The sequence below is a fragment of the Monodon monoceros genome, unplaced genomic scaffold (assembly GCF_005190385.1).
Source record: "Monodon monoceros isolate NGI ecotype Baffin Bay Population unplaced genomic scaffold, NGI_Narwhal_1 Super_Scaffold_15, whole genome shotgun sequence".
In the NCBI taxonomy this organism is placed as follows: domain Eukaryota; kingdom Metazoa; phylum Chordata; class Mammalia; order Artiodactyla; family Monodontidae; genus Monodon; species Monodon monoceros.
The window spans coordinates 19,386,148-19,405,691 of NW_021703771.1; the positions used below are offsets into that span (position 1 = coordinate 19,386,148).

The 19,544-nt window shown below is 40.8% G+C and overlaps 1 protein-coding gene across 6 annotated transcripts in view; it reads right to left on the bottom strand.

The window, feature by feature from the left end:
* SYNCRIP (synaptotagmin binding cytoplasmic RNA interacting protein) overlaps positions 1–19,322 on the bottom strand; it is a 25,921-nt gene extending 6,599 nt beyond the window's left edge. The window contains exons 1-10 of one of the 6 annotated variants that reach the window (XM_029223892.1): positions 18,295–18,467; positions 16,762–16,921; positions 15,956–16,074; positions 15,721–15,828; positions 12,806–12,919; positions 12,530–12,706; positions 4,537–4,672; positions 3,234–3,439; positions 981–1,130; positions 537–658 (exon numbers count right to left, since the gene is read on the bottom strand). In XM_029223892.1, coding sequence (XP_029079725.1) covers positions 537–658; positions 981–1,130; positions 3,234–3,439; positions 4,537–4,672; positions 12,530–12,706; positions 12,806–12,919; positions 15,721–15,828; positions 15,956–16,074; positions 16,762–16,909 — 1,280 coding nt within the window. In that variant the 5' untranslated portion in view covers positions 16,910–16,921; positions 18,295–18,467. Of the gene's footprint in view, positions 1–536; positions 659–980; positions 1,131–3,233; positions 3,440–4,536; positions 4,673–12,529; positions 12,707–12,805; positions 12,920–15,720; positions 15,829–15,955; positions 16,075–16,761; positions 16,922–18,294; positions 18,816–19,227 lie in introns of those variants that run through there. The other 5 variants (XM_029223891.1, XM_029223889.1, XM_029223890.1 and 2 more) reach the window with 5 other exon arrangements.
* Positions 19,323–19,544: the final 222 nt, after the last annotated feature.

Genomic DNA, 19,544 nt, shown 5'->3' on the forward strand with positions numbered 1-19,544 from the left:
TATCTCAATACTGTTATTTGCTTATTTCATTAATTATACTCATTTCATTTTTCAAAACCCATGAATAGTATATGAAGCCTTTGGGATGGCAGTAATGGGCACTATGTATTGGTAAAGAAGTCTTTTTTCTGACACAAGGGAAGCAAAGTCTATTATAATTGGAGATTTTATATTTCCTGCCTCAGAGAAAAAAACTCTCCACCCTTTAACCAAACATACTGTCAAGACTTTGGGGCAGCTAATATTTAAAACACGTATTCAGGAGCACATTCTGTAAAATACAGTAGAAAATAACCTAGATTGAGTTTTCGTTTATTATACAAAGGTCCAGTTCTTTAGAATTACAATTAGTTTCACAAGTATGGTCAATAGCAAGAGCTCAATAAACATTTTTGGAGATTCTTGGCATTTTTCTTTGACTCAAAGCTTTCAAGTTAAACTTCAAGTCCTCTTTAAAAGGTAAAGGCATGTTACAGATTTGTTCACCTGTTATTCACCAGTTAATCAATATTAAAATCTGTACAACTTTCACTTACATTTGATTCTTTGCAGCTTGCCTCTGAGCTTTTCTTTCTTTCCTTTTCTGATCTGGTGGCTTAGCAAAAACAATTTCAATATTTTCTCCCTCCAAGTCTTTGCCATTCATTTCTTCCATAGCCTTAAAAAAGTAGGTACTGATCAATACAAGAGACCTTTCACAACTACGATTCATTTAAAGTTACAAAAATCATTTACTATTAACACTAGAAGGATGAGATAAAATAGGATTCTTGATTTCATTTAAAGATCCAGCTCTTCAACTATTAATCTTTTTGACTTAGTTTAGTAAGTTATGCGATTCGCTAAGGCCAATAAAGGTTAGCTTGAGTAATTACATGACCTCTGAGTTTCCTTCAATTTTCTAAAACATTCTGATTTTAGGATGACTAAAAATCGTTAGTCTAAGTTAGATGCCTATGATAATTCCCCCAGTTATTTACCTTGACAGCACCATCTCGCTCATCAAAATGAATGAAAGCATAATCTTTTAATTTCTTCACTCGTTCCAGTTTCCCAAACTGACTAAATGCCTTTTCTAAAATCTCTTCTGTTACAGTATTGGCCAGGTTGCGTACAAACAGCACTTTTACCTGAAATTTAAGAAAGAAACAGAAACTTCCTATGTATTTCCAAAGGATTCAGTTTCCAAGATGCCACCATCCCAACCCTGCAGACTTAACTTTAGTCACAACCCATTAGAAGAGTACCAGAAATATAAAATATAGACTAAAATTTCAAATCATTTGGGTAAATACCAAGGAGCATGCTGCTGGATCTAATGGGCAAAAAATCTGAACATTCTCACCAAAGATATACAGATGGTGAATAAGCATAGGAAGAGATGCTCAATTATCATGTCATTAGGGAATTGCAAATTAAAAGAGTGAGATACCATCACAAGCCTGTTACAGTGACCGGCCAAAATCTAAGACACTATCACCATCAAATGCTGTTGAGAATATTGAACAACATATTCACTGCATTAGAATACAAAATGGTATAATTTGGCAGCTTCTTACAAAATTAAACATACTTTCATACCATATGATTCACCAGTCACACTCCTTGGTATTTACCCAAAAGAGGTGAAAACGCGTCCACACAAAACCCTGTATATGCATGCTTATAGCACCTTAATTCATAATTGCCAAAACTTGGAAGCACCCAAGCTGTCCTTCAGTAGGTGACTGGATAAACTATAATAAATCCAGACAATGGAATATTACTTAACATTAAACAAGAAATGAGCTATCAAGCCATGAAAAGACATGGAGGAACCTTAAATGTAAAAGAAGCTGTCTTAAATGGCTACATACTATATGATTCCAACTATGTGACATTTGGGAAAAGACAAAACTATGGAGACAGTAAAAAGGGCAATGGGTGCCAGGGATGAGGGAACGAGGGATGAAAAGGCAATCACAGAGGATTCTTAAGGCAATGAAAATATTCTGTATGATACAATGGTGGATACAACATACATTTGTCAAAACCCATAGGATGCAGAACACCAAAAGGGAATCCTAACGTAAACACTGAGTTATACTAATGTGTCTATTTAGATTCACTGATTATGACAAATGTACCCCTTTGGTGAGGACACTGATCGTGCAGGAGGGTGCACAGCTATGTGGGCAGGTGTGCGTACGGGAAACTGCTGTACTTGCTGCTCAAAAAACAAAACATGCTACGCACAGGACTTTTCATTAGTTATTATTTTACAATTAAAATGGACGTGGTTATTTCCTAATAATGTGAACACCATGCCATCTGAAATAGCTGTTGAACTTAACACAGGGAGTCAAAACTAACTGGGACCTGCTTTTGAAACCCTGAAGAGAGGAAACAATATTCAAAACACTGGTAAGATAAAGTCTTCAATCCTGAAAGCTCCTCAAATACAACTACAAATTTAACCTTTTGGCTAAGAAACACTATCACTTCCTCCTAAAATACCTGAAGTAGCATCTGAATTTCTTAATCTAAAGGGCTAACCAATGAGAGCTTAATAAGCCAAAGGAAAAAAGAATGAATCCTAAGTATTTTCTGTCCTCAAAAACATTTACCCTTTAATATTCACTGTTCTGACACTTCACCCTCCTCTCTCGATTTTAGTAAATTAGTTGTATTTCCTAGCCTATCGTCATTAAGGAGGATTCTTTAAAAGGATAGAATAACTTAACTGCAAACTGCACTGGTAAAGTGTTGACTCAAGAGATGTTTGTTTTCATAGATGTCTCAACTGACTGCTGAAGCACGATACCTAATAATAGCTAAACCTTTTAACTGCAGCAGCTCTGCTGAGGCCAGTACAGTTCACTATTTTTAGGAGTAGGACTTTTAACACAAAAACCATGTAATCTTAATGGCGCTACTCTCAAAAACTCAAAGAAACTGCTCTTCGAATCCACACAAAAATGAAAGTGAATCATCTCCACTGCATGTAGGCTACCTACTTTATCATAAGCGTATGATGGCTACACAATTGTAGCTGACGGTCCATGAATAAATTCCTATATTCACCCTCCATGCACTTGTTATTTATTTCTTGTGTGTGGCCTTTAACACAGAACACTTCTCTCACTTTCAAAAATATGGTTTAAGGAAGCACACACAAGTTTCCCTCTGCGCTCTAAAGCCTACCCCTGCTCCCAGCAACACCACAAAAAAATTTTTAACTCAACTGTCATTACCTTTGCCATAACTTCAGGATCGGGATCTTCTATAGGATCAGCCCATTCAACAGTTCCAACATTTCCCCAGACCTTGACTTTACCACTCATTAACCTACGTCTTGCCTGGGCAGCTGTTTTGTGATCTTCATATTCAAGAAAGCAAAAGCCTCTGTTTTTTTTCTTGTCGTCTGGTTGGTGGTATAAAATGACGTCTGTAAGACCCTCTGAAAGTAAGCAACAATTCCAGATAAATTAGATAAAATAAGCAAAAATAAGCAGATCAAAAGATTTATTTTTCTAATATTACACCTGAATATCAGAATGAAAAATAATCTCTTATCTTTACCAGGGACTCTCAAAAAACTGGTCCAGATAATTCACCTAATCCACACTTACCAAGTTCCTAATGCAAAAATCCCCAAGAAAAGAAAATGTATTCTTTTTACTTAGACCTGAGGACTATTCTGCTTCCATTTATCAGATGACAGAGAGGTATGAAATCTTTACAAAGCTGTTTTAGGAAAACCAGGAGTATAAGTCAGACATGGTTAGAAATTTTTCTCTGCGTCCATTAATTAGATGACAGAGAGGTATGAAATCTTTACAAAGCTGTTTTAGGAAAACCAGAAGTATAAATCAGACATGGTTAGAAATTTTTCACCCCATGCAAGTAAAAACTAATTTTTTAATGGCACTTTTCTGGCCTCAGACATGGTTTTTTACTTCAAATGAAATAGAGACTATCTTAGTATTGTGTAAGAATTTCAAATGTTCCTGGAAATTGGTAACAGGCTGATAATTTGCTAAATATTCTAGGCACACAAAACTATTTTTTCTAGTTTCCAAGTGACAAAAGCCTGTCACTTGGAAACTTATAAAAAATGCTGTACAATTCAAAGAAATTACACCATACTGACAAAGTATAATCTCTGTTTACAGCAAGAGTGCTTACCATTCCGGTAATTTGGAAAATCAGGTTATTACTTATCAAACATTTTTACTAAGAATGTCAACTAGCACCTCAAAATGCATAAAAACGCACAAAGAAATACAATTTTCCAAAACAGGGGAAGCACAACAGTGATTCTGCAGACTGAGTTCAAATCCCAGCCGTATTCCTTGTTAACTACATAACATTCGGCAAGTTATTTCCCAAAACCTTCTATTTCTTTATCTGAAAAATGGAGTTACTCATCTTATATGGCTATAGTGAGAATACGAGTCAATAAATGCAGTGCTTAAAGCAGTGCTTGGCACACAAAAGCATGCAATTACCTTAAGTATTAGAAGTTGAACCTCCTTCCAAGTAAACCCAACTTACCTGTTACTTTGCTAAATTCTTCAAGAATCTGTTCCTTGGTTTTACTCTTAGGAATAGAGCCCACAAAAAGCCTGTTGTTGGCAACGGAGATGCAGACACCAATGTGTTTTCCAGAACGAATTTCATGATTATTATACTGAAAGGCAGAAAAGTGCATGTTTTAAAAATACTTAAAATATCCTACTATAGGTGCTCATTATAGAAAGATATGCAAATCCCATACACAAAAGCAAAATCTTTTAACAAATTAAAACTTCAACACTTAGGTTTATCAAGTATTTTTATCCTTTAAAAAATTATAATCTGAGACAGGAAGATTGTACTGACAAAACACACTAACCAAGTTTATGAATTAAAGCAAAAAATTGTCAAGTCCTTGAAATTTAGCAAATTTGGTAAGAATCTAGTCTGTAAGCAGCTTAAATTCCAAATTACTGATTCCACAATACCTTATTTTCTACTTAAATTCATCCTTCCAACTAGTTATTCTCATGCAAGGGAAACAGATTCCAGTGCCAGCAAGCTTTCTGCCTATTAATCAGCGCTTAAATCTTATTTTTCCATCTCCCCTAATCACTTGTAAAAGGTTACAATAAGGGATTTTTGGCTTCAAATACTTAAATCTAAAAGGAGAACCTTGTTATTCTGAATCAGATCCAACTTTCTCCCCCATTTTATTTTCACCAAGCCTACAATGAAGTTGGAGAAAGACAAGTAGATTATGGTAAACTACTATAAAACTACAGTAAAAAGTAAACAATCTTCAAGTAACCATATTCCATAAAACGGAATACCGCAGAGGCAAAACCCAAAAAGTTCCTATCCCTGTTATTCCCATTCTTGCGTAACAGGTATATCAGGTATAAGTGAAGAAAATACAGACAAGTCAGAAAACTGATTCCTCCCTCTCCCTTTTTCTCCATCTCCTGATATTCAAAATTAAACATGAAAAAAAAAATTAAACATGAAGTTCAAACATCCTTCCTTCAGTTCAGAACAGTTTTGTAATTTTTAACCCCACTGACTCCGTTCACACTTATCCGAGTCTCTGGTCATCATGACCTCAGGATTCTCTCTATGCTTTACACTTATGCTGGTGACATTTTTTTTTAAATCACAACTTTGCCTATTGAAAAAGAATCCCACAATGGACTCCGCATCAGCAAAACAAAGTTCGAACCCTTGGATGTCATTAAGTCTGTCCTAAAATCCCTACCACTTCTCCCTTTTCTCCACAATACTATAATCTCGGCTATTTACATCAGTTCTCAAACAGTTTTCATACTGCTCAACCTCTGACTATAACGCTTTCCCTGAAACTTCACCATCTAAACTCCTCTGCATACCTGTAGATTTGAGCTCAACCAAATATTCTGCAATCCCTAAATCCTATAAAGGCCAACAAAAACACCCTTCTATGTTAACACAGATCAGCAGTTCTCAACAGGAGTGATTTGCTGCCCTCCGACACACACACATTTTGGTCAACTAGAGGTGGGGTTTGCTGTTGGTATTTAGTGGGTAGGTAGAGGCCAGAGATGTTATTAAACATCCTACAATTCACAAAATAGTCCAGCATAATAAAAAGTTATGTAGTCTAAAACATTAATAGTGCTGAGGTTAAGAAATCCTGCCCTGGACTTCATTTTCTCATACCATTTATATTCTATTTAGACCAAACACCTCTTAAAAATAAAAATATGCGGTTACGGGCAGATATTAGACCTATGGCTGAATCCACCATTGCATGGGATTATGGACAAGTAGACTACAATACCCTATTACACAAACAAGTTAACTTTAGAACACAATAAACTGCTTTACAACATGTACATTCCCTAGATTTTTATATCTAAGGATCAAGTAGCCAGCCTTAGTGACAAATCAATGGCTTTCAATCTGGTCATTTAGTCTGTAACTCCAGAAATTGACAAAAACAATTAAAATCAGAAAAAGAATGGAAGGAAATACCAAGTTTTAAAAAGGGAGAAAGAGGAGTTATTTTGAAGATGACAATTTGGTATCATTTTCCCTTTATTGTATTTCTTTCCAAATATTCTAAGAGCAGAGACTATTTACTTAACAATGCTGCCTCAAAATAGTAATGACTGTTTCTATTATTACCTACAAAAGAAAAGTTTCTTCCTTTCTATTACCTATCCTCACTATGGTTAATCAAGGCGGGGTAGGTAGACGGTATTTAAATGACTGTAGTCTCTGAACAATATTAAGACATGAATATTTAGTAGGATTTATAAAGAAAACTAACTTTTCATCCACATTTTTTTAATTTAAAAAATTGGAACAATTATAGCTGACCCATAGAGAGTAAATTGGCTCTCCAATGAAAAGAAGTCATTAAAGGAGCAAAGGTGACCCTCTGCACATAGCATACTGTCCAAATAAAGCAAACGTGCCTAGAAATAAACATTCCTTAAAGAAATGCCCCATCTACAAATTAAGCATGCACTTTATAAGTATATTTGAGTTGTTTAACTTTTCTCACTCTAGCATTTTTAAGACCAGTCTATCATCTTAAATTCGAAAATAAACTTTGCATCCTAGCAGGTGTTAGCAGGTGAGTTAACAGTGACTTGGATTGGTAGAAAAACATTACCAAAACAACTGTTCTGATCCTTAATAGAGATTCTAATTTAATGCTGATAAACCCTTACTCTCAAGGGTTAGTAATCAGGACGATATGATAGTATCAAAATAAAAAAGAAAACGTAATCTTTTCCAAACTCTAGAAAAGTAGGCACTGAAGTTAACAAATTTTAGAAATCTAGCTTTCAGATCCAGTAGCAGTGAGGTAACCAAATAAAATGAAGATGAACTTTGAACATTAACCAATGCAGTTTCAGTATTTCGGAACACCAAAATGAGTTGTACAGTCTGGAACATTCCCCTCATCTACATTCAAAATATCAATCCTCCCTTATAGCCAATCAGTTACCAAATCCCCAGAAATTCAGCAATCTCGGACTTAGAAAACTGATCCAGAAGTGGCTGCTCAGTCCTAACCCTTACAGCAGCAAAGCCGCTACCTCCCAAGCCCGTCCATTTAAGTCTTCTTTACCTTGAGCCAAACCTACTTCCCTAAAAATTCTACAATAAATCTATTTCCTCCTCCAAATGACAGCACTTCATATACCTGCACACAATGCTTAGGACTCAATCCCCCTCTATGCCTGGCTAATCATTACTTCTCTGAAATTGGGAACTGCCTCCCAGAGTGTCATCAAACAGTGACATCCATAACACAATCCTATAGAGGCAGACTGAGGAGTCTAGAGTAAGCTGGAGACTATTCTTACACTTCTGAACACCAGGCCTCTGCAACATGTAGTCCACGATTATCTTGGCTTATTTGGCAATCACACCACACCACTAACACACTACAGCTTACTTGTGGATTAGTCATGTATAGGACTTGACTCTCAGTCCCACTCAATTCCATCCTGCTGGTGTAAACTACTGTCCCAGGCTATCAGAATCTTTTCAGATCCTTATTTTGCCATCCATGGCATTAACCACTACATATAGATTCCAGTCACCAAACGTTCCAAGCAGTCCAACTATGCCCTCATTCATATCACTGATTAAAAAAAAAAATAGAACCTATACCGTTATTTACATCATGCAACCCATACAAAGGCTCAAAACTTTAATAGCACCATGCAACTCAGCCCAGCAGTCATGCCTACTGCCTTCTAGCACTGACTTTACACAAGTTTTATCTCCCTTCCCACAAAACAGTGCTTCAACTATTCATCTATTTCCTTCACTGCCCTGCTCACACCTTTTTATCACAAAGCGTTCTCTAACAACCTCAGCGGAAAGCAATCGATCCCTTCATCCCTCCTTTACCCTGTGAACCACCTGCTTCCACTTTAATTGTAGTTAGCCTCTCAAGTCCTAGAAACACCAAAGTCAAGAACTGGATCAAACTACCTTGTATGGCCATAGTAAAAGTTTTCATGTTAAACACACTAAACACTTGCTAATTGCTACTAAAATATTCTGTCGACCTGTCTTGCCAGCTGCATTCATCAAAATGGTTGTACACTGGTGTATACAACCACTGTGGTGATAAACTATCAGTGGCTATTAAAGTCATAACCCTTAATGTGCAAATAGAGGTCAGTATTCCAGTCTTTGTAACAAAGGTATTTTCAGTAGGACACTTCCACTGTATAGAAACCATAATGGGCACTGCAGAGCCAGTGGCCCTGGGCTCCAATTCCAGCAGCACACCACACAAATACATATACACACTTGCCTGGTCAGCCAGTGAGGTTATTTACCTAGTACCTACTCTATAATGGCACTGTTCTAAATGCTGGGGATACAGGAAAAAAGAGCAAATTTTCTGATGGGAAGAGAGAAGCAAATAATCTTTCAAAGTTAAATAATTTTAAGTACATCTAAGCATTCCTTTTTTTATCATGTTCAGTATACTGTCATGGGGCAACTGGGTGGTAAGCCTTTCTTAGAAAGGCCTTCTAAGAAAACCTGATTGATAAGACAGCAGCTGTGCTAACTGGGAGAAGTGGGAGAAAGAACAGAAGGCAGCCTTGAGATGGAAATGCTCATAGCTTTTGTGGAGGACAAAAAAGGCAAAGTGTGGATGGAAGGGTAATAAAGAAGAATGGGAAGAGAGAGGTAAGCAAAAACCTGATCAGATAGAACCTTGTTTGGAAGCCATTATTAGAGTTTTCAGCATGGGACTGTTGCGATCTAATCTACACAGCTAAAAGGTAAGACTGTAAAGGAGCAATGGAAAGCAGTGAGACTAGCTAGAAGGATTCTTCAAATGGTACCTTAGGCTAGGATGGTAGCAGGAAGATGGTACAAATTGGTTAGATGCCAAAAATAAATTTGGCAGTAGAGACGACTTACACTCTGAATTCCTTCTAACACTACCTAAACCACTACATAATTTGAAGAATCAGGCTACCTGGCAACATAACTTATACTGCTGGCTTAAATTGTTACGTCTAATTAACGATAAGCACATGCTAAACAAACCTGGTATCAAACTAAACCAGTACGGCTCTGGGCAAGCCACCCAGACTATTTATTCTACTGCAAAAGGAAGATATTTCACTTACCTTGGAGAATGGGTTGAAGTGATCTTTAAAGGTAATAATGTAGCACCTAGCACAGCTCCTGTGCCTCAACAAGCACAAGTGGTAGCTATTATTCACCTTTTCACAAATTTAAATCTTGCTTCCTTAGCTACATTGTCATCATTTAGGGATGAATTTTCTTATTCCCCCAAATATAAGGCAGATGTTAGCTGAAAACAGGGTCATTAAGAAGTTTGCAGTTGCTTCTAACTTCATGCCTCTTCTTCAGCTGTTAACACCAACCCATTTGACAAGTAATTCAGATGCAAACTTAAAATCTAGTCTTTATTGGGGGGGGTCGTTGTTGCATAACATCAAAAAATAAGGCTGAATATATAAACTATCTCAACTCAATCGAAGGTATTTCTCAAGACACAAAGTACAGGAAAGCAAAAAGATCGTGCTTCAATCTTGCCTCATCTATAAATAATGTAAAAAAGGCATTTTCTCAACATCTGATTATGTGCAACTAGAACAGTTCAACTACCTTATATAAAAATTCACCTTGGATAAAGCTGTAATTCAAGTAGACTCGTGACATGATACGAGTAGAAATAGTTTTCAAAATATGCTTCCTTAAAAAATACATTTAGGAGGGGTACTCACTTCCAGGAATCAAAACAAGGTAGCAAAAAACATCCTAATCAACTTCAGTTTTTTATTTCTCTAGAATGTTTCATTTCCTCAAAAGCCTAGTCCTTTCTTCTACTGTTGCATTAAGGCAAATCTCCCAATTCTATTATCACCATAGTCCTAGCTATGGTAAAGCATCCTTTTTAAAAAAGCAATGACAATACGTCCAATTCATCCCAGTGCTAAGAATACCCTTAAAAAGACAATAAAGCACAGAGCCTCCTATTCATCAGACAGTAAAAAATAATTATGCCCCCAGATAAGGACTCAAATCACAAACCCAGAAAAAAATGTTAAAAGATTTAGGACAAGAGCTAGCTCACAGATCAATCAAAATGGCTGTTTGGCTACCTGGAAATTTCTGTGTTACAGTTGAAAAACTTAACTACATTACTAAGACTACTCTAAGCCTACAGCAATGCACCTTTGGACTACATGATCTGTTAAGCCAAGGCAATTGCCCAAACTGAGACATATTTCATGTGTACTTACTGGCACTCAAAATAGTGATGTTAGGACTGGATTATATAACATCTTCTTCTAATGATGTTTCTTTACTATAAGGATTCTGAACATCATCTAGAAATAAATTCTAGTGACGACCTACCATAATTAGTGTATTTTGGCAACAAAAATTAAGTAGTCTACAAATGTTTGTTTAATGATTCCTTTAAAAAATATTAATACACAAATCATTACTTGTAACACTAAATAATCACATCTATTAAGCAAAGCTAAAGGTTTATGTAATACCTCGTAAATAAACTGGATCTGACATCATTAAATTCTGTACTAGCTTTTTGCAGTAAGATAGTCTCATTGCCTTCTCAATCATTATGTATTTCCACACTAAAACTTACTGCTACTTTATTACTACCTAGCAAAATGTTCTATTCTTTTATAGATTCAACTGGATGACTCCTAAAGTATCTTTCCAGAACTCTAAAGGGTCCTCAGTTTTACCTGAACTGTTTAAACTAAAAACGTGACAGTTCAAAGGTTACCATTGAATGGACCCCTAGAGCTATACATACTCTCCCTTCTGAAATAGAAAGCACTCTTTGAAAGAAAAGAAAATCAGCCATGATTTAAAAAGAAATATCTAAACTCCTGAATTCTTTATTCTTCCCAAGTAGCATACTTTTCTAATTTTAACCTTTACAATGTTCAATTACACACACCAATGGAGAGATCCAAGCAATACAAAAAAGCAAAACCAAGTAAGTATATTTGTTTTCTTTTTCTCCTTAAGGTTTGCCTTAAAATGTGATATATATGGGCTTCCCTGGTGGTGCAGTGGTTGAGAGTCCGCCTGCCGATGCAGGGGACACAGGTTCGTGCCCCGGTCCGGGAAAATCCCACATGCCGCGGAGCGGCTGGGCCCGTGAGCCATGGACACTGAGCCTGCGCGTCCGGAGCCTGTGCTCCGCAACAGGAGAGGCCACAACAGTGAGGCGCGCGTACCGCAGAAAAAAAAAAGTGATATATATGATGGTGAGGGAAGGAAAATTCAGGATGAAATGACTCTAAGGAGTTCAAGTTTGCTTAGAAGTACCCATAAAACGTGTAAGTCAGATAACGCAAAACTAACAAACATCATCTGCTATAGTGAACCATTTACAAAAGTTCCTCCCCAGCTGTACTTTTTGATGTATTTCTTGGATTGAAATTAACTTCCATCTTCAACTACAAAACACAGAAACTACTTGTCACAGAATTTAATAAAACTAATTTGAAGGAGAATTATATAAGCCATAGTTTGAAACATTAAAATTCTTTAAATTGGGAAAATAACTAGGTCCTCACCCGACATCTAGTACTTTTAAATCAGACACTGCCATTCAACATAAAATCCTTTATTTCATAAACTAGAAAGTTATCATCACAATGTCTTTGTGAAACATTTTCGAAAAAGGGACAACCAGATATGGTCCTTTAAGAGCCCTATCTACTAGTTACTTTCTTAAACCTTTTAACACTCCTTAAAAAAAAAAAAAAAATCGCTAAGCCAAATTCAAAGCACCAGTAACTTCAACTCCACCACACTACCTTATACATCCTGAGTCAGTTCAACTATACATGCAAAAAATACTGCTACAATGTGTACATAGAAAATGGGACAGTGCCTAATCAGCACTTCAAAAACCTTTGGTTAACACTATTAAGAAAATTCCTGGCTTTAAATGAAAACAGAGAATGTGAAAACTGAAAAGAAAAAAAAAACTCACCAGTTTAACAGCCTCCTGAGCTGCTTCTTTTGTACAAAAAGTGACAAACGCATAACCTCTATTGAGACCAGTTAGTGGATCCATCATTAGACGAAGATCCCATATAGGTCCAGCTTTTTCAAACAATGGAACAAGTTCATCCTCAAACAGATCTCTTGGGATCTTCCCTACAAATATCTGTAAATTAAATATGAAGTAAAAACCATGGAGAGTTTCTTTAGGGAACCAGACACCTGTACATTTACTACAAAGGGTACAAGTTTTTAGTCTCTTTACCTCAGTGCCAACAGAAGGCTGCTGACCTGAATAAACGGAATCTGGAGGCGGTCCCCCATACTTCCTCTGTCCAGTGGTCACATCGAGTGTGTATCCTGTTCTTTCCAAGAGCGCCTTAAAAAGTTCAAATGTCATCAATACATTTCATTCATGAGACCACACCCATACATTGAGCAGTTTAAAATCAATCTTGTTCAAATCTTTCCATGTATCTTTGCAACATTCCCTACTTACAGATTTCTGTTGTGTTTCAGAATTCCCCTTTTAATGTATGCTTGTAATTTATAATATGCCCTAATTTATAATGAAAATTTCAGGATCCTGGTCAAATTATTTTCTGGTCTCCAATTAATTACTGAGTAGTGCTTAGTGAACAACACTAAATATTGATCCGTCAACAACTTTCAAGGCAACGTGTACCTATTCGGCCCTTCTAAGAAAGGACTGCACCTAATTAGGCTGAAAATAATTCTCTCCTGAAGAAGGAGATGGATAACTTCTCTCTCCCAAATCTAGCTTTCTTACCCAATAAATTTCCCTGTAACCCACACTTCTAGGTACCTACCGCCATTCTGGGAGTTTCACCAACCTTTATAGAAATTACACTTCTCCAATTAAGTCCAGAAACTTAGGAGTTGCAGGAAAAATGACCTCTTATTCATCTGACATTCAAGTACCATGCTTCACAGGACAGCATGGATCACTCAGAAAAAATGAGAGCCAAAATGATTTTGAAAACTTTATGAAGCTGCAACAATGTGACATAACCTCTATATATTACCTCCCTAAAAGTGAACTGTTAAAATTTATACAACTCATATTTACTCAGAGCATTAAAAATTTCTCTTCATCTTTTATTATAAGCAAAAAGACTAGAAAGAAGTTAGCCTAAGGAAAAAACAAGAATTATTCCTTTTCCACCATCTCACCCACAAAGCACAAAACTGGTTTTCTGAATAATAAAAGCAACCCAATAATTAGATGATAAATTCTGAAATAAAAAGAACCACTAGGCACAGGACAAAACTTATCAAAATGCTGTTAAGTGAGTTGGGGGTCACTTTAGTCTTTGAAAATGAAAACGCCTAGATAGATTTTAAATATTTTCTACCCAAAGAACATAAAATATGTTATGAAAACATACTGTAACTGATAACAACTCCTTTATTCCTAAATTGTCTTAACAAAAAAGCCCAGAAAGTGCTACATGTTTTAAGTAGTCTTTTTCTGTTATCTCCAAATATATGTGCTTAACAGTGCAACATTGGGTTAGTAACAAAAATAAACTCAAATCTATTACTATCACATAAACTAAACCATTAAATGGCTCGTCTTCCCTTTTTCCCATATGTAATCCCTGCGCTTCTTTCACTGTAATCTTTAAGTGACCCAAATAATACCTCTTATGTCACTCGCTAAAAACAAAAAGGAAAAACTTATTCCCTCTGAAAAATATCCTATAAAAAAGTCTGTCTTCAACGTAGAGAAAATGGACTTGAGGACGCGGGGAGGGGAAAGGGTAAGCTGGGACAAAGTGAGAGAGTGGCATGGACATATATACACTACCAAATGTAAAACAGAGAGCTAGTGGGAAGCAGCCACATAGCACAGGGAGATCAGCTGGGTGCTTTGCGACCACCTAGAGGGGTGGGATTAGGAGGGTGGGAGGGAGATGCAAGAGGAAGGGGATATACGTTTGCATATAGCTGATTCATTTTGTTATACAGCAGAAACTACAATAAAGATGTTAAAAGAAAAAAAGTCTGCCTTCTTGCCACAATTTAAGTCACACTAAAGCTTTAAGCCACTCCCTTCCAAAGATAGAACTGAATCTCACAAACGAAATTTTCAATTTTTCATAAAATTTTAATAACTGTCTCAGTATAGACTTAATTGCAACTGATTAATTACAATGAGTAACAACTATATTCCATTTCTTTGGAAAAACTAAACTTATAGCTCAAACACAATTCACCCACAGCTACAACTGCAAAAGGCTCAAACTTATAGATAGCCTTAACGTCTAACTCCATATTCCAAGCTTCTCTCTTCCCACAGCATTAAAACACACCTGACACCTCTATTGTTCCTAGTAACTTATTTTCTTAAACCATAACCCTTGGTTCAAGAGCAGTGGCACACTGTATTAAGAGTACCAGATTAAAACTAGTATGATCACCGTCATATTTTCTATGAACTAAAAACTCAACACAACTAAAAAACACCAAGATCAAAACCTAGTTGACTTTGAGGCCATTTACTCTTCTGACTTTGGGGGTGGCGGGAGCGCAAAGGAAACCTACCCTCAGCCTCAGTTTCCTCATTTACATTTCCACAGTAATTCATTTTATCCTTAAAAGCTGCTTCTAGAAATGAACAAATTGGCCTTAAAAACCTATACTAATGGAAGGAAAAGAAGGCAGTGTTAAAATACTAAACCCATTTAATTTGGGGGCTTGAGAATCCTAAGAAAAGCAGTCAGCTGCTAAATGCACACACTCCACCAGTATGGGGTGAGCAGATCCCCTCCCATTTTGGTTCCACTGTCAGTTAATCTGGACTTGCAGGTTTCTAAAAAAATACGGTGGCTGTATTTCTTTAAATCTTTTATTTAGAATACCAATAACACAGATTTAAGAAACAGTAGCTGGCTAAGAAGAAAAACTTCAGAACTGCTTTAGAAACAAATTGTTAAAGGCAGGAAAAACAGTAATTACAAAAGATTAACAAATTATCTCATGGTCATTAACTCGCAACATCAAAAAACCCCACAAAAAACAGACAAAAAAACACGAAAAACAAAACACACACACCCATTTCACACCCAAGGAATATTTACCAAAGCTAGAAAATAGAAAAAAAAAAAACAACTTTAAAACTGAAAGGAGTAAAAAAGAAAGTTTTTAAAGACATACCTTAATTTTTGCCTCATCTGGTCCTTTGCTAGAATCTGCTACTTTGGTCCCCTGTTTTTCTCTCTGCCTATAAGTCTTCATGACTCCACATAAAAAGGCACTTTTGTTCTGCAAACGAATTTTCCAATCATATTTAACAATAGTTATCTTAAACGTACCTAAATAAATAAAACTTGAACTATCAAAACTACTCAGGTTTTTTATTGTTTTTACACTGACACTAGATTAATGTTACCTGAACATGAGAGAGATCACTGTCTTTAAACTGCTGAAGAACTGCCAATGCGCCGTCTTCATTGAATTCCTTTAAAGCTTCGATAGCTCTTTCATCTAAATCGCTATGTGCAACCAGCCCTGGAGAAGAAAAAACTTAATTAATTGTCAACTTTTAATATTTTTAGAAGGTTTTTTTTAAAAAAAAGACCATGTTTGCCAATATAGGTGCCAACTAAGAATTCTTCCATGCCCCCTTATCATCTATATGATGAAGAACACACATACCTTAGCCATTCTGAACGGCATTATGAACTAAATAAGGCCTCTCAACCACTTTTTTCTATCTTGCTCTGTGTCTAAATCAGACAATTCTGAACCCTATTTCTACAGCAAATATATAGGCTCACAAATTCTAAAACCAACCAACGAAGTACTGAGCATGACAAATGAACCTCTACTCAATTTCAAATACCACTAGAAAAAGCAAGAGCCACACGGAGACAAACTACAAGTCTACAGTTACCAAGTTATTTAACAAGAATCCTACTATAAAAATACCCCCAAAAAGTCACATGGCCTGCTTCCAATATTTAGCAGCTGTTGCTACCATCGTATACTTATCCATCTGGCCAGCCAGCCTTTACCTCCTAACCCTTTCTCTTCCCTCCCTCTATACACCTTAACCTCTAGTTCACAACTAGCACAACAAGGCAAAACTCCAGGTCCCACACTTATTGGAAACCACAAAAAGTTGCTATTTTAGCTCAAAGCCAGATATCCAATAGAAAAATTTCATGATATAATTTTGCAAGTGTTAGTTCTTACCTGCAACGTAAATTTCATCTAGTTTTTCAGCAACTTTCTGTGGTAAACCAGCATCAAGCAATGTCTGAAAATTTTCTGAATGGATAACTGCAGAAGTAGTATCCATGGGCTCTTCAGTACCATTTCCATTAACATGTTCTGTAGCCATGTTTCCAGAGATCTGTTCAAACGCAATAAGCAAAATTAAACTAGGATCTTCAGAAAGGGTAGAGGACAATATGAGAGCCCCAATCTTTACATTCTCTACCAATTTCTACACCAGCCAGCCTGCACCTCCCTTTAAAGAGGCCTTACTTTAAAGTCACTGTCGCCTGACAAGCCACATTCGGAGCGCGGGGCACAGAAGGACGGATCCACTACGTTTTTCCTTAGCACCACCCCTGACTCACCTGCTAACACTCCCTAGGAAAAACCACATTACAAATGGAGCCCAACCAGCACGAGAACGAGCCAGCGTGCCACATGCAGCTGTGCCCGTACGGCGAACGAGGCGTGTGTGGAGCAAGCAAAGCTGGGCTTTTCCCTCTCAAAGGTAAACCCCCGAAGTGCGCGCTTTTCCCGCCTGCCGCTTAAAGATCGGTAACAACAGCCTGCGAAGAACAAAGCGCTTACACAAGCTACCTTCCCACCACCCAATTTCTCCACCCTTCACCCGCACACCCCAAAGCCCGCCCCCGACTCCGCATCCAGAGCGGCAGCCTCACCGCTGCGGCCCCCGGGAGCCCAGCAGAAACACGTGCTCTGCGCCTTCCAATGTCCTACAACTTCCTTCCACGAAAACCCACCGAGTCCCAGGCCAAGACCACCGTCACCGGCTCCCAACAGCAACCCCAAGCCGCGGCCGGAGCCCCCAGCAAGCAGCAGCAGCAGCACAACCTCGCCCCTCGACAACGAGGCCGCGGCGGCGCCAGGCCACAGGCTCTCCCCGCCCCCCAGCGCCGCCGTCTCGGCCGTGACACATGGCTCTCTCTGCCCCGGGCGCCGGCGCCCGCCGGCCGCCCGCCCGCCCCGCCGAGACGTGCGCCGCGGCGCGCGGTGCAAGCCCCCCACCCCTCGCCGGTCCCGGCAGCGACTGCGGCGCGGGGGCCGGCGGTGCCACCCCCGGGCCGGGGCCGACAAGCCGGCGGCGCGAGGGCGTTCCGCGAACTGCCCAACGCTCGCCGGACCCCGAGCACCACCCAACCCCGCCGCGCGGCTGCGGGACAGGACCGGCTCCTCTCCGCCCACTCCCGCGCCGCGGCGACGGCCACGACAGCACCAACTCCGCCACCGCTCGTGGTCCGCGCGGGCCACGGGGGCGCCTCCTCCCTGGAGCGCCGCAGACAAAGCCCGAATGGCAGCAGCACATGGAAGGGAGAAGGAAGTGGCGGCGCGGGCCGCGGCCTACTCCCAAGCAGCCCCAGTCAACGTGCTCCCCTCTTCCTTGGAATCCATTTTCCAGAAAAGCCGGTTTCTCCCCGCACCGCCCTCCCACAGCTCACTCCACAATGTCACGGAGCTCCCCTCCCAGACCCGGGTCCCGGCGGTCGTTACCTCCCCGTCGGGCTGCGGTGGAGGAATCCTGTCCGAGGAGATCCGGTTGCGGGCAACGCGTGCTCGCTGCTCCCTGGGTCCGGCGCGAGTGGAGCTGTTGTAAAATGGCGGCCGAAGCTCACGCCGCTGGCAGCAAACCCGATCCAGTTCCACTCGCCTCCGAGCGCGCTCCCAGTGCGCGCGCGCGCCTCCGCGTGACCCCCCCCTTCCCTTCCCTTCCCTCCCCTCCCTCGCGCGTCCGCTTCTCTCACTCACTCCTTCAGCCCCTGCCCGCCTCCAACTCCTCCTTCTCCTTCTCCTTCTCCCACCACCACCAGCCTCCGTCCGCCTCTCCTCTAGGCCTTTCTTCTTCCCCTCCCTGCTCCTTTCCCCAACCGCTCGCAGTGTTGTCCGCGGCCGCTCAGGCACGAGTGGCCGCCCTTCCCCTCCTCGCTTGCACGCTCGCACGCTCGCTCCCTCCCTCGCTCTCCCGGCCCCGTCCCCCCAGTCCCGGCCGACTCGGCTCCTCTCTTTCTCTCTCCCGCGCTGACGTGACGACGTAGCTTACGCCTCGGGACGCGCGCCCGCGGGCTCCGCCCCCACGCCCGCCACCTCCCTCGCTCCTCACCACACAGGAGGGCGCGAGACCCCGCCCTTCCGCTCCGGCGGCGGCGGAGGGCCGAGAGTGAATGAAAGACCCGCCCCTTCCCCTCCCGGCACTCCCCCTCCCGCGCCCCTCCGAGCGGGGCGGGCCGGCTCAGCGTGTCCCACTCGTTCTCCTTTGTCAGGAGACAGACATCTCCCCACCCCGCCCCACCCCACCCCCACCGCGGCACCACGCGCACGCCCCCCCAACCGAGCTCCCGCTCGCCCCACACCCCGCCCCGTCCCGGACCGGCGGGGAACGGGGCGGGGGGCGCGGAACGCGAGCGCAGCTCCGCGGAGCGTACCCACCGGTCCGTGCGCGCCCGGCCCCCGCCCCGGGCGCCGCGGCCGCGTAGTCGTTCCAGGCGGTGTCCACGCCGCCGCCGCCCCGCGCTCTCCTCGCTCGGGAAGCTGCAGGCGCACGTGTCCCCCGGGGCGGGGCGAGGCAGACAATGGGGCGGCGGGGGAGGGGAGCGGCGCGGAGCCCGCGGACCTTTGGTCCACCTGGCCGGCGGGACTCGAGTGCGGGAGTCCCTCCTGGGAGACTGGGTCTCCCCGGCCGGACAGTGGGAACTCCGGGGCCCCGCGCCCGCGTGGCTTCCCTTCCACGGGAACCTTGGGTGGAG